Source organism: Silurus aristotelis (assembly GCF_946808225.1).
Source record: "Silurus aristotelis genome assembly, chromosome: 15".
Taxonomy (NCBI): domain Eukaryota; kingdom Metazoa; phylum Chordata; class Actinopteri; order Siluriformes; family Siluridae; genus Silurus; species Silurus aristotelis.
Window position 1 is genome coordinate 2720452 of NC_139588.1, and position 23467 is coordinate 2743918.

At 36.6% G+C, this 23467-nt stretch overlaps 3 protein-coding genes, 1 long non-coding RNA gene and 1 pseudogene across 5 annotated transcripts in view; 3 read left to right on the forward strand and 2 right to left on the reverse strand.

The window, feature by feature from the left end:
* The window catches only part of LOC310738041 (uncharacterized protein), a 924051-nt gene that overhangs the window by 667034 nt on the left and 233550 nt on the right, over positions 1-23467 (forward strand). The gene's annotated exons all lie outside the window — the stretch shown is intronic.
* LOC310738273 (NLR family CARD domain-containing protein 3-like) overlaps positions 1-23467 on the reverse strand; it is a 360476-nt pseudogene that overhangs the window by 215094 nt on the left and 121915 nt on the right. The gene's annotated exons all lie outside the window — the stretch shown is intronic.
* LOC310738145 (histone H1-like) overlaps positions 1-23467 on the reverse strand; it is a gene marked incomplete at its 3' end in the record, with an annotated part of 212516 nt that overhangs the window by 35877 nt on the left and 153172 nt on the right. The gene's annotated exons all lie outside the window — the stretch shown is intronic.
* LOC310738316 lies at positions 4344-6915 on the forward strand. Its single transcript, XR_014537034.1, has 4 exons — positions 4344-4679; positions 5595-5724; positions 6428-6517; positions 6649-6915. It is a non-coding gene; the product is annotated as an uncharacterized lncRNA (long non-coding RNA).
* LOC310738246 (little elongation complex subunit 1-like) lies at positions 16303-16936 on the forward strand. The gene is made up of 3 exons (XM_083563231.1): positions 16303-16456; positions 16546-16635; positions 16762-16936. The coding sequence occupies exons 1-3, from the start codon at positions 16333-16335 to the stop codon at positions 16902-16904; spliced, it is 357 nt and encodes a 118-aa protein (XP_083419357.1). The 5' UTR covers positions 16303-16332; the 3' UTR covers positions 16905-16936.

The window sequence follows — 23467 nt, forward strand, 5'->3', positions numbered from 1 at the left end:
TCAAGAAAATACGATCATATAACCCCAATCTTATCGTCCCTACATTGGCTTCCTATTAAGTTTCGAATAGACTACAAACTACTGCTACTCACTTTTAAAGCACTAAATGGTTTGGCTCCCATGTATCTATCCAGTCTCTTAACACGCTACAATCCGCCACGCTCCCTGAGATCTCAAAACTCTGGGCTTCTAGTAGTTCCTAGAATAGCAAAGTCCACTAAAGGCGGTAGAGCATTTTCACATTTAGCTCCTAAACTCTGGAATAGTCTTCCTGACAGTGTTCGGGGTTCAGATACACTCTCCCAGTTTAAGTGCAGATTAAAAACATATCTTTTTAGCAAAGCCTACACATAACACACATCACACACATCACATCACAACCTTGTGCTCCAGAATATATGATCACATGCACATTATCAACTTGTGCTGTTAATATCATGAACAGCAGCTACGCTAATTCCTCTCCACTGCTTCTCTTTCTCTCCCCATCCCGAGGCTTCCTGAGGTTTGGCCAGCTCCAGTCACGTCCCACCTCGTGAAGATTTTGGACCTATGGATGATCATGGAGAAGTAGATGCCGAGTGTTTAAAGGCCCTGGCATGGAGAAGCTGATGCTGGATCTATGATGATCACAAATTGTTCTGTATTGTTGAAAGATTTATGACCAAACTTTTGATGTCACCCATATGAGGATGGGTTCCCCTTTGAGTCTGGTTCCTCTCAAGGTTTCTTCCTCATATCATCTAAGGGAGTTTTTCCTTGCCACTGTCGCCACGGCTGCTCATCAGGGACAAACGCACACCATTCACCTTCACTGTTGTTTTCTGTAAAGCTGCTTTGAGACAATGTCTGTTGTGAAAAGCGCTATACAAATAAACTTGACTTGACTTGACTTGACTATTACTTTACTCTGACCTCTGGTATAACTGTTATTAATTTATTCTGACCTCTGGTATAACTGCTATTTACTATGACCTCTGGTATAACTGCAATTAATAATTTACTCTGATCTCTGGTATAACTGCTATTAATAATTTACTCTGATCTCTGGTGAAACTGTTATTAATTTACTCTGACCTCTGGTATAACTGCTATTAATTTACTCTGATCTCTGGTATAACTGCTATTAATAATTTACTCTGACCTCTGGTATAACTGCTGATAATTTACTCTGACCTCTGGTATAACTGCTATTTGCTCTGACCTCTGCTATAACTGTTATTAATTTACTCTGATCTCTGATATAACTGCTATTATTAATTTACTCTGACCTCTGGTACAACTGTTATTAATTAACTCTGACCTCTGGTATAACTGCTATTATTAATTTACTCTGACCTCTGGTACAACTGTTATTAATTTACTCTGACCTCTGGTATAACTGTTATTAATAATTTACTCTGACCTCTGGTATAACTGCTATTTACTCTGACCTCTGGTATAACTGCTATTTACTCTGAACTGTTATTATTAATTTAATCTGATCTCTGGTATAACTGCTATTAATTTACTCTGACCTCTGGTATAACTGCTATTTGCTCTGACCTCTGGTATAACTGTAATTAATTTATTTTGACCTCTGGTATAACTGTTATTAATTTATTCTGACCTTTGGTATAACTGCTATTATTAATTTACTCTGACCTCTGGTATAGCTGCTATTAATTTACTCTGACCTCTCGTATAACTGCTATTAATTTACTCTGACCTCTGGTATAACTGTTATTGATTTACTCTGCTAATAATTTACTCTGGTCTCTGGTATAACTGCTATTAATTTAATTTGATCACTGGTATAACTGCTATTAATTTACTCTGACCTCTTGTATAACTGCTATTAATAATTTACTCTGATCTCTGGTATAACTGCTATTAATTTACTCTGACCTCTGGTATAACTGCTATTAATAATTTTCTCTGATCTCTGGTATAACTGTTATTAATTTTCTCTGATCTCTGGTATAACTGCTATTAATAATTTTCTCTGACCTCTGGTATAACTGCTATTAATAATTTTCTCTGATCTCTGGTATAACTGCTATTAATTTACAATGGGCTCTGGTATAACTGCTATTACTTTACTCTGACCCATGGTATAACTGATATATCAATAATTATTGTTTATTATTATGATTATTATTATTATTATTATTATTAGCAGAAGCTGAAGTATGGGATTACACAATGGAAAGTCAAAAGCGGAGTCACACAGTATAATAGGGATTCTGGGGCTGGTTCTTCCTACAGTCTATCAACATGATCCGTGAGTCAGACATGTCTTGTGTCACTGTGGTGAAATCATGTCATTTACATTCGGTTTGACAGCAACACCCATCTTCCACACAACCGTCCAGTGCGATTCAGGAAGATAAATGTCATTTTAATTCTTATTTCTGTGTCGTACACCATATAAAAACATTTTTTCACAGAATTGAATACTGTGATAAAACCTTACGGTATTATGCACTTGCCGGCTCGTGCTGTGGCTGTAGTGCAGCAGATCCAGGACATCACCATCCGACGTCGCACATGCCGAACAATGTGCCACGGCTTGTCTGAGCTTCAGAGTCCCTGAAATTTGTCTAATGTTCCTTAGATGAAATCCCCCTGAAAAACAGAAGAACCAGAGGCTCACCATGCAACATCTCAAGACCAAAAGAGCACAGAGGCTCTGCTGAGCTCCAGAGCATGGGTCCTTAAACTTTTTTTTTCATGCTCCAGAGATCCAATCCACTTTCCCCTACCAGGTGGTAGAACCAGGACATTCTCTTACACTAAGGCATTTTGGCAATGTCTTTGGCAGCGCAGTTTGCAGGCGCTCTGGAGGTCCCGCTTTTAAATCGTTTCGCAGTGATATTTATGTAGCACAAGCAATGAAAATGTTGACGAGCATCACGTGGTTCTCTTTCTTTCTCCTCTTTTCTTTCTCTTTCCATGCACACTCTCACACCAATAGATTACAACGCAACACACACTTAGATTAGATGAGAATAAAAGGCCACGTTTCTATAGTTTTTTATATTTGTATAGCACCAGCACACCTACAAACCATGCTGAACCTGCTGAAATCATGACTCTCCATCTTCACCGTCCATTACAGTTAAGTTTCTACTGAAGTATCAGATCTCTGTACACTTATATACAGCTCTGCTCTCTGCCTGCACTCACATTTATTATTTTCTTTTCTGAATGTGGCAGATGTGTATTCTGCTGAAATCCCATGAGAAAAGAGAAGCAATAAGGCTTGGAGGAATTGATCCTTTAAACAAATAAAGCAGGACCTATGCTCCAAACCAAAACTTCTTGCAAAAGAGGTACAGTATCGCACCAGAGCCCATAAATAGAAACTGAATGAAGTTGCTGTCAAACCGAATGTAAATGACATGATTTCACCACAGTGACACAAGACATGTCTGACTCACGGATCATGTTGATAGACTGTAGGAAGAACCAGCCCCAGAATCCCTATTATACTGTGTGACTCCGCTTTTGACTTTCCATTGTGTAATCCCATACTTCAGCTTCTGCTAATAATAATAATAATAATCATAATAATAAACAATAATTATTGATATATCAGTTATACCATGGGTCAGAGTAAAGTAATAGCAGTTATACCAGAGCCCATTAAAAATTAATAACAGTTATACCAGAGATCAGAGAAAATTATTAATAGCAGTTATACCAGAGATCAGAAAAAAATTAATAACAGTTATACCAGAGGTCAGAGTAAATTAATAACAGTTATACCAGAGACCACAGTAAATTAATAGCAGTTATACCAGAGATCAGAGTAAATTAATAATAGCAGTTATACCAGAGATCAGAGTAAATTAATAACAGTTGTACCAGAGATCAGAGTAAATTAATAATAGCAGTTATACCAGCGGTCAGTGTAAATTAATAAAAGTTATACCAGAGGTCAGAGTAAATTAATAGCAGTTATACCAGAGATCAGAGTAAATTAAAAGCAGTTATACCAGAGGTCAGAGTAAATTAATAACAGTTATACCAGAGATCAGAGTAAATTATTAATAGCAGTTATACCAGAGGTCAGAGTAAATTAATAACAGTTATACCAGAGATCAGAGTAAATTAATAACAGTTATACCAGAGACCAGAGTAAATTAATAACAGTTATACCAGAGATCAGAGTAAATTATTAATAGCAGTTATACCAGAGATCAGAGTAAATTAATAACAGTTATACCAGAGGTCAGAGTAAATTAATAATAGCAGTTATACCAGAGGTCAGAGTAAATTAATAGCAGTTATACCAGAGATCAGAGTAAATTAATAACAGTTATACCAGAGGTCAGAGGAAAGTAATACACTGTAAAAATGATTAAGAGTTTTAGTCAGGTGAACAAGTAAAATCATGTCCTGTCAACTTGCAGTTCTTCACTACACAACTGGATGAGTTCTAACAACCTCGACTTGATGGGAAATGGAAAACTTTAAATAACAAGTTCATATAACAATAAAACATAAGTTCTATCAATTTTCTCTGTAATGTGCATGTGCCAGAAACTCTACGTCATTAAACCGTACTATTTTAACGAAGTTGAGACAGAGGCACCATCCACCATTTTCTGCACTTGAAGTTGCTGATCATGCCAGAAAAGATGAAGGAGCTCGCGATTACAGATGAACTTTATTCACTGCAAATAATGTAAAGAGTAAGTATATTTTCTTTAATGTTAATTAAGACTTGTTTCGTTAGCGCTCACCGTAGTCAATCACATGTTGCGACCTTCATTAATACTGAATACAGTTCACTGAAGTGAGACCTGTTGTGTTGAGCATGTTCTAGTTTAAGCTTTATGAGCTTAATCCTCGTCTCTGTTAAAAGGTAATGGAGACTAGTTTAATTTATAAGACTATAAGAAAAAAATCTGTTTGCCCATCAGAACACTATGATTACACATTTGTTTATTTAAATGTCTTTAATTGTATTTTCATGGGACGATAGAAACAACTTCATTACTTGAGGATGTAAAAGAACTGGTGAACCGTTTTTTTTAATCGGTTCATTAAAACGAACTGTCCGAAAGAACCGGTTCGCGGAAAATGACTGATTGTGTAACAGTGATGACTCTGGACGTGATGATTCGTGTTTGATTGATCAAAATGCTTGATTGACTTATGTTTCTTAAACGCTCAGTCAATTATTTGTAAAAAAATTTATTTAAAAATTAACGACTGATCGTTTAAGAAACAGACATACACCTGAGCACGTGCAAACGGTGTCTTCTGTATAGCTAACTTGCGTGTTGATCTTGCATTAATGTAACATCACAACTTTTTGTAGTTTAATAATCACATCATTAAACTTTTGTCATTTGTGTTATCTATGAAGCCCTGAAGAATCATGAACTGTAGAAACATTTTCAGCTAATAAAAGCTTTATTTACAGCGTCGCTTAATTTCATAATGCCAGCAATATCATCACTATAATATTGAATGTATCACCCAGTCATAGAAGTTTATACTTTTATCCTCATTGTATTTGGTAAGTAAGATGTTCAGTGAATATTTCTGTGTTTAACGTGTATGTGTACTTTGATGGAGTTTATTGTTTTTTTTATTTGTAGGATCAGTACAGTGCAAGTAGAGTGGAAGCACAACTCCATATCAATGAGGTGGTGTTGCAAGATTTGTAGATTTTCCTCATCCAACCAGCGTGCCCTAATCACACATTACAAGCTGAGACACTGCCATCAGGCAAGTCACTGTCCACTCCCATGCATCTATAAAGATTGTGTATGCACATTTAGTAAACATTGTAAACATACATTCTCTTTGTATGATGAAAACATAAAAAGTTCAGTCTTTGTTTAGAATAAAGTTTGTATTCGCTACTAGATTAATATCAAACCTCATTGGTTCTTTTGATCAAATGTTGTGACACAAGAACAACTGAGGTTTGATGTATTATGTCATGGTAACATAAAAACTGATATGATCGGTTTATTACACAAAGTTATCTTTAAAAAAATGTTAAAAAATGGTAACATGAGTGATCCACTACTTTAACAGAATTCTTTGCTTTTTAGAGCTGAACAGCCTAGCCACTATTCGTTTTCATTTTATTGAATGAATGTTTGGAGTGGCATGTTGATGAGTAAATGATAATATCTTTGGTAACCTATCCAGCAGGATTAGACACCCCTGAATTAAGTGGCATGAGCGTGTTACATCCACTATGAAATCTTATTTTGGTTAAAAAAAAAATTTACAAGCAAATGTTGTTGCACACATCATTGTCAATTTATTTACAATAAAAGTATACAAGTGTAAATGTGCAAATTTGAAAAAAGTTTACATTTTTTCAAAAGCATCAAAGAATGAGGGAGGGGGAGAAATGATAAAGAAAAACAAAGGATTGAAAGAATAAACCTGGTACTTTAACTATTATATTTTACAGACAACAAAGCAAAAGATGAGGACAGCAGCATTGCTGCATCTGCCATGGTACATGCGAGAGACTCCTTCAAAATTCATGAAGATATGCGAGGTAAGCTAAAACATGGAAGGCAAAACCAGGGAAAATGAAACATTAGATCTCTCAATTTGCAGGGGACTGGGACTATATTTGTGTAATTGCTTTTAAGTAATAATACCTTGTTTTGTTTACATTCTATAAAGCCCAGTGACCGTGAAGAGGATGTGATCCAGGGTGTGGTGATTGGAATTCTTGTGGTGGTGGAAAATGTGATGGAACCTCTCCCAGCATTCTACAATGACGTTGCCCTGGTGATTGAGGAAGAAGTGGTAATGCGTCACCTGACTGACATTCCTGATGCTTTTCTGAACCTGATGGGCCTGGTGTATGCATTACATCTTCACTACACAAAGGAACTAAAATTCCCTTTTGAAGTGATACAGCAGCTGTTTATTGGAGTTGGATCAGACTCTTTGAATACCAAATTGCTGCGATAAGACAGAAAACAAACAAAAGCTTTTTTCCATTTTGCTACTGTTTAATGGTTGTACTGTTTTAAAGTGTAAGAGCATTGTTGTTTTTAGATCTCATTGTTTTAAGTGGGAAATTGGGATTCTTGAAATCTGTTCAAACTGACTTTTCTTGTTCGCTTGTACTGCTTCCTCTTTACTTGAATTTTTACTATGATTGGGAATTGAAGACAGTTTTTGAACAGTTGAATGTAAAGTTTAACACGGCTTATTGTGAATTATTCATGTGGTCCCCTGGTGGTCTAGTGGTTAAGATGCAGCGCTCTCACCGCTGCGACCCGGGTTCGATTCCCGGTCAGGGAACCATCCCCAGCCACTCTCAGTGCCGGTCCCAAGCCCGGATAAATTGGGAAGGGTTGCGTTAGGAAGGGCATCCAGCGTAAAACGTGAGCCAAATCAAACGTGCGGAGGATCCGCTGTGGCGACCCCTAACGGGAGACGCCGAAAGAAACTTTATTGTGAATTATTCATGTACACTTGTTTTTGCAATGAATATATCTGATGACAAGGAGAGTTATTTGTACTATTTTGGCTGGAGGATGTGGGTCTGTTCATACAGAAGTTTGCCCCTGTTTGTGTGAGCTGTGTATATGTGAAGGTTTTTCTTGTCGAGTGTTTTTATAGCTTTGTAAGAGGTTTCTTCATGTCTGTGTTTTTGGATGCAGTGTATCTGTTTAAAAAATAAATGCTGAGAGTTTGAATTTTGCAGTTGTGTTGATTTCATAAAAAAATCTGGTTAGATTTCCAGAACTACTTGTCAAACCAAAGTCCTGTAAATGTTTGAATATGTGACATGATTGAAGATGCACTGATGCTTAGAGTGATTTTGCCTTTACTTTTCTCCAAAACTCCACAGTAAAATGAATTAAAATTTTAAATAAGAATATAATAAACAGGGAGACTCTAAATAAAAATGATTTGAAAGATTGAGCAAACCTAAAAATTGATTTTTAAATGTTTGAATATGGTGAATAAAATGCACTGATTTTTCTGTTTCTTAACGGAAACGCCGTTCTGAAGCGTTTTTACATGTATTTTGACCGCTCCCAGCACCCGTACCGTACGTGTACGATTAGACGCGCAACACAAAGTGCGGCTGCTTAACCGTGTATTTTCAAGATGTGGCCTTAACCTCAGTGTGGAAAAGCGACTGATCTGAAGCTGCTGCTTTTCAACTGATACACACTGTGGGGTCAAAGGTATTTGGACATCGGTCTTTTCGAGTCAGATGTGGTTCATTCACTATTTATGCTGAGAACCTGCATGAAGGTGGTACTAAATTTATTAAATGTACCATTGACATGTTACAACTCAACTTGCTCTGACCTTAAATCAGCCTCTAAACTGTAGCAGTTCCTCCTCCACCCACACGGGGGAGACTCCTCCATGGGAGTTACGCTGAGTTACAGGAAGTCACGCTGGGTTTCTGTAGGTTCTGTAGGTGGACGATTTTATTGCATCTCATGTAAAAATTGCAGTAGCAGTTCTACAAAATTCACGTCTCAGTGAGAGAAAAAGCTCAGCTTTAGTAACTCATCCTGCTGTTTTAATCAAAAGATTTCAATAAAAAGAGAATCTCAGCATCTCCAACTAGAAATACAATGTGGATTCTGTTCAGGTTCATACAGCAGGTGATGGAACTCATCATCAGTTTGCATGTTAATGAGCAGGATGAAGCATTTATTCATTAGTTATTTATCCAGTTATCATCTGTTAACCTGTTATTTCAACAAAACCAGATTTTCTCCTGCAAACCAAGTTCAAGAAAATGCTACAAGTAATTGACTCCCATGTCGTGTTTGCTGGACTTTAGAATGTAATACTTTATTGCACTGAGGTGCTTCAGTACCTAAAGGTCTACATTTAATCATATTTATGATTTTATAATAATAATCTTTATTTTTATTATATGCAGATTTACACATATATGAAATCTCACACTGCCCTCTAGTGGCCCTGTGACGACTTTCGTTTTACTTAATTCTGTACAAATATTATTAATGGGGTTTTGTTGTCTAGTTATATGTGATGTTGATCTTTTACAAAGCAACATATTTTTCTTAATAATATTAAACTGTCTTAAACTCAAACTGTTTACTGTTTTACATGTATAATTTTTAAGCTGCATTTTTGTGATATAAATAAATGAAACTGAAGTTAAATGAAGCTGATTAAAATGAATGTAATAAATAATGTAGAAATAACGGGTACAGATTTAATTACAGTTAAACAATTTATTTTGTCTAAAAGATTTGTATAAAATCCAGTCTTTATGGCGAGAACCTGCATGAAGTTAGTATTAAATGTATTAAAAGTATCATCTACATGCAAGAACTCAATCAAACATGTTAGAATCCAATGTAAACTTGATCAAACCTCAAATCAGACTCTAAACTGTACGAATGCTATTTGTTCTGTTATTGAACTAGAAACAGTGAATGTTGAGATGTTTGGGAACTGATTATTGTCTGTATATATGCAGGTCAGGGGTTTTTCATGCTGGAACACCGTTCATTACAATGAGACGATGATGTAAGATGACGAGCCAAACCACGTAGACGAAGCTGACTGAGGTGAACCCCTCAAACTAACCCAGGAACAGAGTAGGAACTTTCTGACCAGCTGCTGGTTTTGTACAAACAGAACAAAAGTTTCTTTACTTGAGTGAGACTGCTGAAAGAAATATTTTTAAGGAGACAGAATGTTTTATGTTACAGATTTTTCTACAACTGTGGAATCGAGTCATTTACCAGTGAATCTTTTGATTCAGACTCAATTGAACGAACACTGTTGCTAACATTATTATCAGATTTTTTATTATTATTATTATTATTATTGTTATAACTAACACATTATTAGATATTACGTTCATTATAATGAAGTTTTATAGGAAAAATTATAACTAAATAAACAATTTCCTATGTTATAAGTTATAATTATCTCATTCATACAACTGAGCAGTTGAGGGCCCATGATAGCAGCTCCAACAGACATTTAGTTGAATCTTCTGAGGAGAAGTGGGTTCCACACACCAGCCATCAACCAGAAAAGAGGTTCAAGCAGTCTCCAAACTCAGCACCTGTTTCAGCTCTACCAGTAAGAGTGAGAGACAGAAAATCCCAGTCTTCGCTGGTTGTATCCCCCAACACACCTGAAGAGAGGTGGAATCAGGATTTTACACCCCAGCCAGTCTGTAGCCCATCTGTCATGCCACTTGTTGATGAGAAGATGTTGGGAACGGGCTACAAACTGTTTGTTGACGACTTCTACACAAGTCCAGCACTGTTTAGAGATCTCCTAAAAAATAACATCTGAGCATGTGGGAAAATTCAGTCCACAAACCCTCAAACCATCACCAACAAGCTTCTGAATAAAGCTCCTCGAGGCCTCATCACTGGCTGAGAGAAGAGGATGTGCTGTTTGTAGAATGGAAGGATAAAAGGAAGGTCCAGATGTGCTCCATCATTCACAGAGGCACTGAAGGAAGCATTGTGCTACTTTTATTTTCATTACTTTCTTCTTCTACTGTTTTTCTAATGTTCAAATACCAGTCTTATGCTTATTGTGTGAATGTTATTATTCATAATATTATTCACCTTCGGTACATTTGGTTATCAGGCTGCTTTTCCTCAAACAGACGGAGGGAGAAAAGGACTACACACAGTCTCAGAATAATGTTTATAGGAATCTCGTTTTTATTGTATTTTCTTCAAAGCTGAAATATAAACTCATTACACATGTGACTTTTAACCCGTCACTATTCTGGATTGCTTCAGGACCGAATTCATGTATTTATATATAAATGTTTTATGACGTACACATTTTTTCATTAAGGAATTTCAGCATGTTTGGATGATGTAAAGCCCAAAGTGTGTTTTTTTAAAAGAGATGTAAATTGTGTATGTAGCACACTGTTGTCAGGAACTTTTACCATTGAAAGTTAGGAAGGTCATTTTCAGCTGTGAGGCCCAAAAGTGGGGCTGAAACCGAACAGGGTTGAAGAAACCGGGTTTATTTTCATATAAGTATTTAATTCAGTAAACTTTAGTTGATTTAAAGGAGAATTCAGTGCTGTTTAGTTCAGTAAAGTCTTCATTTAATCCAAAACTATTCCATTCATTAAGTTCAATTATCCTCAAATTAATTTTTTTACATTCAATAAAAACAAATCATCCAGTTTTATTGATGTTTATTTAGTGAATAAAGCATTTAATAAACCGTTGGTTTCACTCAGAATGACGTTTTATTTTTTAATAAGTAAAAAAAATTTTTCTAAAACTCATCTGAAGCATAAAGTTTTACAATAAATACAATAAACAGCATTTTTCCTAAAATACTCACATACAGGTTTTATAATAATCACAATTAAAATGTTTTCCAACTTCTGCCTCCTTTCAGTTGAGGGGAAAAAGAAGCTAAAAATGCACCAGTCGTTTAAAACAAAACCAATATAGAAACATTTCTTCCAGCTCATAAATCCTATAAAACATGCAGCATTAAACATGAACTTCCAGCAGATGAACATCTCATAATACTGTCTGGAAGTGAGAAATGTACAGGTTGTTTTTACTCCATACACATGAACTTACTTTGATCAGAAACACAATCATACTCCAAATCAATTAATCAATAAAGTCAATAAAAGAATCCCAAACTGCTGTGTGTCTTGTCCTCGCTATTAATGACGTCATTAGAGCTCCACTACTTCTAATGACCTGCTGTGACAGTGAGCTCTAATACACATCACACTGCCACCTACTGGTCATTTATGATTCTGCAACATTCAGCACATGCGCAGGAAAGCACAGATGTGACGTCGCAAAATAAGGGCGGGGCTTCACTGTGTGACGTCACAGTAGGACAAGTCTGTATAAGTCAGAACAGTCAGTATTTCTCATTTCTCTGATCAGTTACTGTGAGTAACGAGACATAAAGTTAAGAATGGAAGTGGAAGAGATTTTTCAAAGCATAAGAGAAAAGAAATCTAAACAGGCTGCTGAAAAGAAGGAGGCACTGAAACACATAGAGAAAGTAGCAGCAGATTTGGATTCATTTCTTAATCTGATAAAGGAGAAGAGAACACCAGAGACAGAAGAGAACGACATTCTGGTTTCTCCTCCACAGCTGGAACTTGAGCTGCAGCTGGTTTCTCCTCCACAGCTGGAACTTGAGCTGGATGTGGGTGGACTCTGGATGTGGTGGTTCCTCTCAGTCTCGCAGTTCTTACGAGATTAAAGTGTTGATGGAGCTGTAACACAACAGAGACACTGCTCTTACACACTGCTGTTAGTCTTTATGCCGACACCAGCAAAATTACCCCCTGATGCTGACTGAAATCCCCTCATATGACCAAACCCACACTTTATATTAATAGATTACACTTTATGGTCATTAAAAAAAGTTTGCCGTCCATAACTTTTTGTCTCCGTCTTGTAACCGACAACCTTCAGGAGAGACGTCGTGTCCACACACAATTCATATGTAACAGATCTAATACAGGACTTTAGTAAATAAACGTTTGGACCCCCCTGGTCTAAAGGGTCTACTATATTCTACTACTACTTACACACTCAGCAGCTACCTGATGTTCAATAGTAGAAAAATGTTTAATAGAGCGACTGTACGACTGCTGGAACAGTGAGTTTCCAAACTTTATGGGTTTTTATTCTGCAATAACTAATGGAATGGATAATAATGGATAATGAAATTGGTTGTTAGTGAATGCTGTTATTCATCATGTGAAAATGGTGCAGTTTAATGAAGTGTTATTGTGTAAACTGTTTGTTTGTAACTTCGGGAGTCGCACTGGACATCGTGATGATTTAATTAAAACGCTGAGAACAAACACTAAATCTAAAAGCAGCAAATAACAGCATTTATACACCAACGCATATTTTTCCTTTCTTTTTCATTAAGTCTGTTATTTTGCTGTGTTTCTCTATTTCATTCTCTCATCTGTTTTCAAACGTGATTTACTGCCACTTTACTACCTTCAAATGCTTGTTTTCAATGTTTGTATTTTTAATTTATGCAAAGATAATTTCATTACTCTACAGAATATATTTATATTTATTTATAACTCACTAAATGTAGAATATTTAACCTGCGGATGAAACCTATTGAAGCTAAGATTAGTTAGCCGGCTAGTTAGCCTAGCTCATGGATCTCAAAGTGTGAGACTCGGTGTTGCAAAGAGAATAAACCCCATAAAGACTAGAAAGTCACCGTTACAGGGGTCTTACAGTCGCTCCATCCCGGCAGAGGGTCTTCATCCTCCACCTGGAACACGGAGTTTCTCCCGGAGCTCATTACTGATGATTCAGAGTAGTGATGAGTCGGTTATGAACGATTCCTTGATTCTGAACGAGTCTTCAATGTGACTCAGAAGAACGATTCGTCTCTAAGAGTGATTCTTTATTTTCTAATTTCATTTTCATTAATGAGATTCAAAGAACCGAGTCACTAAAATGATCCGATCTTCCCATCACTTTTACAGCAAAGGCGTGTTGATACTAGAAGCTCCGCCTCTCTGGTTGCGTCCGCATCCCTGATTGGTGCAGCAAAATCTCTTTTTCTGGTGACCGACATCAAGACTGCTTGTGGATCTTTTTCGAAATATTTAATAAAAACACACTTTATATACAAAAAACAAGTAAGTTTCTATTACTGATTTTACTTTATTTATGCTGATTATTTCCCTGTAATATAACATTCCCAATGTATTATCTATACTGTAGAATTGTCTGTCATGTGATTTGATCACATTTGATCCATGTAAATCTCTGTAAACAAAATCAACATGTGATAAACTGCACAGGAAAATCTAGTGTTCTATCTCAATCTTTTTCTTTCTTTTCCACAGAAATGCTTTAAATGCTTTATGTATTAAAAACCAGCTTCTGCCTTCAGTGTGTAAGAGAGTAAAAGCACATTATTACTGCATGATACAATTCTGTCAAATCAATTTGATCTCAGCATCTCAGCATAAATCACCAATGTAAACATTCTAATCAACCTACATGTGTCAGGTAGGTACATGTGTGATAACAGTCAGGAGTTTGAGTCTGGAAAAACTGTGTGCTTGTGTGTCAGTTGTCAAATCTCCTCTCCCAGGAAATCAAACCCAGACCATCCTGAGAGCAAAGAGATCTGCATCAGAACATGCCCCCACCCAGTGCTGCTAAAAAGCCTCGACTTGATGCTGCAGCTCACAAACACACAAAACAATCCCTCATCACTAGTGCATTAAAAACACTGCAGCATTCCTGTGATGATGTTTTATCTCCAAACTGGATTGATGCACTACTTAAAGGGAAATGTGAACTTCCTTCTCTGACAGATCAAGAAAAATCTCTCATTTCCAAGTTTAGTGTAAACGAGGTCAGTGATTATCTTCTGTTTTATTTAGTGTGCATTCAATTCACACGCATGCATTTTATTTAGTGTACATGCAATTCTTTATCTGTGGATTTGAGTTTTCTCTTTTTCAATAGTCAATCCAGAATTCACTGTTCCTGATGTTCTGAAATTGAACAGTAGATTTGATTTGTCATGTAAAAACTTTACTCCAGGTTTTGGTTTATGCAAATTCTAGTAGTTTTTCTAAACCTAATCTACAGTCAAGTCTTAACTCCCTAATATTTATTTTTCATGCATGACTTGAATACATGTTTGATTTAGTTGGATGTTGGTTGATCTTTTTCTTCCGTCTCATTTAGTCGTTAGCAGAGACGTTTCTGAAAGTGGTTTTGGAGAAGATCAAGGTGGAGAAAGAGTCTATGGGACATGAACTCCTGCAGTCTCTCTGTAGGGTTTATGTGGGATTGTGTTAAAAAAGAGGAGACTCTCATAAAGCACATGCTCTCGCCTACAGACTTCTTAAAGAAGGTGAGATTATATTGACATGTCATTATATATTTACTAAAAATGATCTGGACAGTGATATAAATAAGGCAATTGTGTTCTGTTTTTGGTTTTGTATTTCTTCCTATACAGTGTATTTTAAATCTGTGGTATCGTTTTGTTTCCTTTGCAGACTCTTCTGAAGCCCCAAAACTGATAATGGTCATGGTGACAGCATGGCCAAGTGTTTTTTCCCATAACAGCCCTTTATGCAGAGCCGTTCACATCGTGTGCAAAATGAAGGCATACGGAAAGATTTATTACTTGCTCAGCAAATATCTGCACTGGGATACGGTAAGTAGCTGATTCTCATCACAACAGTCATCAGAACAGTCATTAAACATCATTTTTCAACTGGACTTTTCATGTGTTTTACTGCAATCTTAATCTACTTTTCATTTCCAATGTCCATGTGATCTATGGAGCAAATTCATTATAAATTCATGTTGAATTAAATTAATAAGTATTTAATTTCTTACTTCAAAATTCAAGCTAAAAGTGTTACAGGACACTTTCTTTTTTTATTAATAAAATCTTATCTTTATAAATAAGAATGCCTTAAACTGCACTTAACTCCAGCGTTAATGATGCTGTTTATGACAAAAATGATCAGATCAGTGCAATAAACATGCAAGCAAATAAATCTGTTTCATAATATACTAATAAAGGAAGTGATATAGAACCATGTGACACTGTGCTCACTACTGAATAAACAAACTAACGTTGTGCCTCAAATGACACACTCATGTAGTATTCTAGATCATTATTTACCCCTGCTACTGTCTGATACATAAACCCTTCAGTAACGCTGTGTGCTATTTTGCATGTGTATTTAAAATCTTGGGGTCATTTGGAGGTCATTTTCTAGGACTCCTCCTTACATAAGAGTAATAAATGGAGGTTATAAAAAGAGCAGAATGCACAGTTAGAGCTCTACCTCAGTATTTCAATCATCTGCACTTGTGATTGCTTGTGACCTTTCAGTTATGATCATATTATTGTAAACATTGTTTCATTGATCTGGGTTTTAAATAAATGATGTATTTTTTGCTAGGAGCCTCCTGGAGACCCCTACAGAGCCATCACCAGCACACTGAAGGCTCTTCTGAAAGACAAAAGTCTGACATTCCAGAAGAGCAGTTGGTATGGTGATGATCTCCGTCCTGCTGCCTGGGACTACGTCTTCAGCCTGGACCTTCTCTGTGCACAACTGGGCTGGATTTGGAGGGTCTCCCATGTTATACGGTACTGAATGTGAAACTGCTTCAACATGTTTAATTCTCATCTTTCTAGATTTTTACACATTAGATAAATTGCAAACCGGCAAATGTGAGACTCATATGAGACAGTGTGTGTGTGTGTCCCAGTGTGTGTCCCAAATACTGCAAATTTTCTATTCTTGTTGCATAAACTTACAATTGATGGTATTCTATTACTGCCACAAAAACACTTAATATGTCTAATTTTTTATTCATCAGAAAAAGTGTGTGGCTCATCTTGAATACTTTGCTGAAACAAACACAAACAGAGGAAACAAAGTTCAGAAACGTCTCTGTAGCAGCAATTTTCAGGCTACTTGGTAAGTTTCCTGTGAATCCTGTTTTAAAGCATTATCTCACATTATTTCTGGATTCTTCTGTTTTTCACTCATGTTCTTATCTCAATCAGGGCGACTTGGCCAAAATGGTCTTAAGGAGAACGTGGCAGCATCAGTGGAGGATCTGGTGAAAAGCATCACTGAGTTCAGGGGACAAAAAGGTATGACTAAAGGATCAATTAAACAAGTCCTTAATCAACCTTTATCTTTATTCTCTGATTTTTAGTTCTCTAGCAACAGGAAAGTGCTTCAGCAAGTCCTAATTTTATGATGGATTTTGTGTGCAGATTTGCCGTGGGAGGTGCAGCTCGCAGTGGTTTATGCCACTCATGATCTGGCACCCAGCAGCCCCAAAGTCCCTCTGAACGCTTTAGAATCGTGGAAGAAAGACCTCACAAAGCCGTTCCTCCAGCCGTCCCCAAGTGCCTGAAGCAGATCAGCTTCCTCTGTTCTCACCTAAAGTCAAGAAAAATTATTACATTAAATAATGTTTAATAGATTTTATTTTTTTTGTACATAAATAAATAAAATACATAATAGATCTGCACAGTGTTATTGATTGTCTCTTTACAGTTTCGGGTCGTGCGTTTCACACCCAATCATCTGCCTTCAGTCCCAATCATCCTCTTAAGAACATCAATATGATGCCACAGCTGTAGACACCATCATTATTATACAGCATATAATACATGCAGTATAACAGAGCACATACAGATTCTTGTGCATTTTCCCTGCATTACAGTTTTCCTGCTGTTTTGAAATGAAGTCAAATTGTGTGTTTTTGTACAGATTCTACAAAGAAAATGCAAAAGTATAAATGGCTCAAGAAAAAACGTAACTGTTGTGATCTGCTTGGGTTGACCTTTATATAATGTCCTTTATACTGAAAAAACCTTCAAAATGAGCGTGTTAATAAACACGTTAACCCAAATTCATTTTAACAGCACTAATATTATTAATGCACAATTAATGCAGCACACATTTCTTCATTTTTATTAAAAATTAAAAACCTTTAACGCAACACATTTATTCACAACGTCCTTTCCTTTACTCAGATAGTTATATTTTTATCATGCCCCAACAAACACTTAAATCTTGGAGAGGTTTTCCATACGAACTACGATTCCCATGGGGTCTTTTCTGATCAGGGAAGAATCACACAGCACACAGAATGATGCATATGTTCTTATTCAGTTTAATGCAGATAACAGACAAGTATATCTACACACACTGGAAAAAACCTGACCTAAAACTGTTCCTGATTGGGTAAGAAGACATAGTAACCAGAGATATGTGAACCCACACAAAGACATTCCATGTGCCTTACATACTCACATCGTAAACATCCTATAGACACTGAACAGACAACATAAGAATGTGTTTAGAGAACCAGTGTGAGGCTCATCTTAATACTAACAGATATGAAAAAATGTAAAAAAAAAAATATTTCAGCACTAAACATTTGTTTAATTGATGCGTTAAGTCTCAAATCAAGGACCAGAATCCGCCAATTAAAACCATCCGTGAGGAAACAGCAAAAGTTCTGATTGGTGTCATGATACTTTACGTACAGGGGAAGCTTGTATTGTGAGTAACATGATTTATAAATACTTTACAGGAGGAGCAAAAACTTTTTTTTATTTAACGCATTACGAGCAATAACTTGCATTGTGAACATCGAGCATCGCGCTAACAACATGCAAACGGCTCGCGCTCAACTACTCAGCTTTCCTTTTCCCAAAAGTCTTGGGGATCATCAAGATGTTTTCTGGCAAAAAGTGAGACGAGCCTTTACGGTCATTTTGCTTAGCAGTTTTCGTCTTGGAAATTTTTTTTTTGCCAGGTCTCTTTCTCATGGTGGAGTCATGAACACTGATCTTAACGGAGGCATGTAAGGCCTGCAGTTCTTTGGATGTTGTTGTGGGGTCTTTTGTGACCTCTTGGATGAGTGGTCTCTGTGCTCTTGGGGTAATTTTGGTCAGCTGGCCACTCTTGGGAAGGTTCTCCACTGTTCCATAAGCTTTAGAAATGACTTTATAACCTTTTCCAGACTGATAAATCTCAATTACTTTCTCATTTGTTTCTGAATTTATTTGGATCTCAGCATGATGTCTCGCTTTTGAGGAGCTTTTGGTCGACTTCACTTTGTCAGGCAGGTCCTATTTAAGAGATTTCTTGATTGCTAACAGGTGTGGCAGTAATCAGGCCTGGGTGTGGTGAGAGAAATTAAAGTATTTCACACAGGGCCATGTTGTTTTGGGTTTTGTTTTCCCTCAATAATAAAAAAAATAAAAAGTAAAAATATTTAAAAACTGCATGTTGTGTTTATTTGTGTATCTTTACTAATATTTAAATTAGTTTGATGATAAATAAGAAATTATGAAGGGGCAAACACTTTTTCACACCATTAATATATATATATATATATATATATATATATATATATATATATATATATATATATATATATATATATATATATATATATATATATATATGATAAGAGGATGAGGAGAAACTAATTATGAAGCTACCAACAGGCCAACAGCAACACTGACGGAACTACAGGAATTTCTGGCAGGTGCTGCTCACACCTTACATGTGACTACTGTATACTGTATTCTGTACAAGTCTGGGCTGTGGGGTAGGGGGCAAGAAGGAAGCCATTCTTTAACAAAGAACAATATACAAGCCTGTCTGTCTTCTTCTTCCTCTTCTTCTTCTTTCAGCTGCTTCTATTAGTGGTCACCACAGTGGATCATCTTTCAAACCAACCACCTGCATGTCTTCTCTCACCACATCCATTAACCTTCTCCTTAGCCTTTCTTTTTTCCTCCTTAGCCTTCTCCAATATACCCCCCCCCCCCCCACACACACACACACACACCATATCTCAAAAACCCAAAGGTGATTGAGAGAGATCTCAAAGTGACCTACCTAGTAGCTCAACTCGTAGCCTAATCAAAAAAAGCCCCACACTGTGGCAGAGACATTAATGCCCCCTGCCTGCAAAGCCGCTATCAACAAGATGCTCGACCCTGACGCAGTTAAAGAAATAGCTAAAGTTCCTCTCAGATTACACAATTACCAGACATATTGATGACACTGAAAACAGAGAGACACTGAGAGCTGCTGAGCGAAAGCTTTGTGTTGAGTACATGTGTATTATCTAGCAAATCTAAGTTCCTTACCATCTCTCTCTCTCTCTCTCTCTCTCTCTCTCTCTCTCTCTCTCTCTCTCTCTCTCTCTCTCTCTCTCTCAGGATACCCAGAAGGACAAATGAAATAGGAGATGCTCCCAGAATAAACAGAATTGATGTTGATGCCATCAGGCACAATAATATTATTGGACGTTTGATTCTTTCGTGTGAAATGCTGCTTTTGTCTAAGTTACAGATGTTACATGTTTGTTTCACATGAAAATACAGTGAGCTGATATGTGAATAATGATGTGGCTGCATTCTGAACACTTGGTGCTTCTTGTTCCTGCTGTTAAAATGTGTGATGTATTTCTTGTTGTTTTTTAGAGTCTTTATATGAGGTGTATGGTTCAACCACCTCCAAACCTTCACCATCGCCTAAAGATGAAATGACACAAAATAATTTCTCACATTTTTTAATCAGATTTTAAAACAATAACAACAAAAATACAAAAATAAATAAATAAACCCTGTGTCTCTGTTTGTATTACTCCCCATTCTACTGGACCCACTGCATGGAGTTTACTGGGTGGCACCTGGAACTTCAGATCGCGGAAGATGCACAGGCTAAAACTCAGACACACAGACACGCACACACACACACACACACACACACACACACACATGCGCACGCACGCGCACACACACACACACACACACACACACACACACACACACACACACACACACACACACACAGAAACCCTCACCACCACCTATAGATCAAACCACATAAAGAAAATAATCTCCTTATGTTTAATCAGATTTAAAATTAATAACAAAAATACAAATAAACCCTGGGCCTCTTTCACTAATATATACATCATTTTAAAATATTATTTGTACCTTTTCTGTGTTTGCATCTATTATATTTTATTATTTGACATTTTTGTAGATTTTCCGGTAATTTAAATTAAATGTTTTATTGTTCATATAACAGTGACTTGTGAATTATTCTGTTAACCTGCATCATCTTCTGTGTTGCCTGTCCAGAGTAAAAACAACCCTATGTATTCACAATTCAAGTTTCAGTGACACGTCAAATAACGTCACAGTTAAAGTATGTTTGAACCAATGATATTTGCATGGGAGGATCATGGGAATATCTTTTGGGTTATTGAAAACAAAGATGACTATTGTCAGAGCTATTGGTTGGTCAAAATTAACACCATAAAGCAGGGGTCACCAACATGGTGCTAATTATGTTTATAATTATTGTGAGAAATCATTAAGATGATCAGTGTCTTTACATAGATCAGGGGTGTTAAACTCAGGCCCGCGGGACAAATCCGGCCCGACGTACAATTATATCCGGCCCGTGAGATGATTTTATAAAGATCTATTATTATTGTTATTAATGACACGGTGATATGAAGCACTGATAAACACAAACTACAGATCCCATAATGCAGCGCTTCAGCTGCCTTACCGAACACTAGACCACCTGGGAACATTCCAGCGTCAATCAAGTCGAGCTTCTGTTGATGTATTTAACTCTACAGTTATTGTGAAACAGCGCCTCACAGTGGCGAAGAGAAAAGTTAACTCTGAAAACAGAGCCTTTCAAAACCGATGGGATTCTGAGTAGATGTTTACTGACACTGGCGGTAAACACGTGTGTCTTATATGTGGAGCGAATGTGGCTGTAATTGAAGAATTGAATCTAAGACGCACTACGAGACAAAACATCAGGAGAAGCTGAAAAACCTGAATGCAGAGCAGAAGATACAGAAAGTAGAAGAGTTAAAGAAGAATCTGACATTTCAGCAGATGTTTTTCACCAGAGCAAATCACAAAGTGAAGCTGGTGTGAAAACAGAGGAGAAATCAGAGTCATATCAGCCAGTTATTTACTGAGGGAGAGTTTCTGAAGAGCTGCATGATGAAGCTGTGAGACGTCTGGTGTTTGACTGGAGATATTTTTATGGAGAGCAAAATATTTGATGTTATTTAAAGTTTAAGATTATTTTTTTATAAAATGGCATAAGAGCAAAGAAATCTGATTGTTTTGATTTGTTGTGATTTTAACGTTTACCTAAAAGCACAATTTTTATTGATTTGTTCAGGGTTTTTTTGCAGCATGTTCATATTTCTAACTTGTATAATTTTGACAGGAGATATTTTTATGGAGAGCTATTTATTTAACGTTTAAGTTTATTTACTCTGGAATAATATTCCTGTCTGTTTTTATTCATATTTATGTAAAAAACAACAACATTGTTTTAGTGTGTTCAATAAATGTTTCTCCTGATCGGCCCACCACCTAAAGTGTGCTTTGAGTTTTGGCTCCATGTGCAATTGAGTTTGACCCTGACATAGATCATTATCATTAATTAATAATAATAACATATAATTAAAGGTAAATTAAGCAAATTTGTTATTTCATAATTGTGTATCAAACTGCCAGCCATTTACATTAGTCGGTGTCAAAAAGGTTGGTGACCCCTGTTCTAGTTGATTGCAAAAATGTAAAGAGACATCCACTAGATTTAGTGCTTAAGAATGTGTTTTTGTTGCCTGAGGGCAACGCTGTGCAGTAGAGGGTTAAAATAAACCATCCAGAAATCATTCAGTACCAGATTCATCTTATTTATTGTGGTGACTCTTTGACTCAGTTTCATTCATTCTCCATCACACAGAACTGTGTCTTTCAGCTCACACTTACACAACAGAGATCCCCAAACTCCCACCCACACTGCTCTTATAATATTCTTTCATTTCTCCTCAGGATACTCCACAGCATCCTGTTCTTAGGTCACATCCATCCAGAATTGTACGAACCAGAGAAAATCTTTGAAGATAGCGAGATTTTAAGGCGTGCTATGGAAGCTTTCCCAGGGCCATTCAAATGTTCCTCTCAAAACACCTTTCTCCTACTTTCTGGAACTGGTCAGTGAAACAAAATCAGTTAGAATATTAAAATGACTTTTATTTCCCTCGATATTTCACTGATGTCTTTTCCCTCAGACCACAACATTGTACGGCTCAACCGATGCAGCTGCAGTGGTGCATAAGCAGATATTTCCTGAATTATTGGATAATTGTCACAAATCAGGTGGTCAATATCCTCTGATTCCCACCGTCATGTGCATCTGTGAGAGTGGCAGGTGTGGATACTACGGAGTGTCTCTGTCCTGTGGAAGTCACATCGCCAACAAAATCATGACTGCTGTTTCCTGTCTTCATGTCTGCCATCCCAAAGTGGCCTCTGTTGTGATGTCAGTGTTTCCAGATGACTGTAGAGATGCAGAACGTTTACAACTTCTGAGTGGTGTTAGCTGTAGAGCGTACGAATTGAAGAACCTGAGCGAGTTGAAACCACCACCATGTTTCACCTACAATCAGCTGTTTTGTTTACCCGAACACACACAAAAAAAATAAATACTCCTGGTAACTGTGCTGAGACTGAAGCCAGAAGTAAACAATTCATTGCTACAAATAATATGGCAACAATTTCCAACAGCCACCAGTTAAAACATTTAGTACAAATAATGACAGATTACTTTGATGGATTGATGACAGGATGAATGGAAAAAAGATCTAAGGAAAACAGAAGTCTCTACAGCATCAAACAAGTTTATGATGATGATACTATAAAAGTATTCAGTGTACATTCACAGTGATCAGTGTTCTAGTTTTTTGGTTATTTGTTTATTGTTAGTTGTTTGTTATTTATTTGGTTATTTGTAAATACTTTTCTCTTCGCTTTCTCTATAATATCAATATGGATAACAAGGATTTTTTGCTCAACAAGACATGCACAACATGAAATAAAAATTTGATCACAGTGTTCT

Bases quoted from the DNA above. Each gene is read 5' to 3' on its own strand.
- LOC310738246 (XM_083563231.1), top strand. From the start codon at position 16,333: ATGTCTAATTTTTTATTCATCAGAAAAAGTGTGTGGCTCATCTTGAAT. The intron at 16,457-16,545 runs GTAAGTTTCCTG...TATCTCAATCAG, and splicing joins AGCAATTTTCAGGCTACTTG to GGCGACTTGGCCAAAATGGT. The intron at 16,636-16,761 runs GTATGACTAAAG...TTTTGTGTGCAG, and splicing joins TGAGTTCAGGGGACAAAAAG to ATTTGCCGTGGGAGGTGCAG.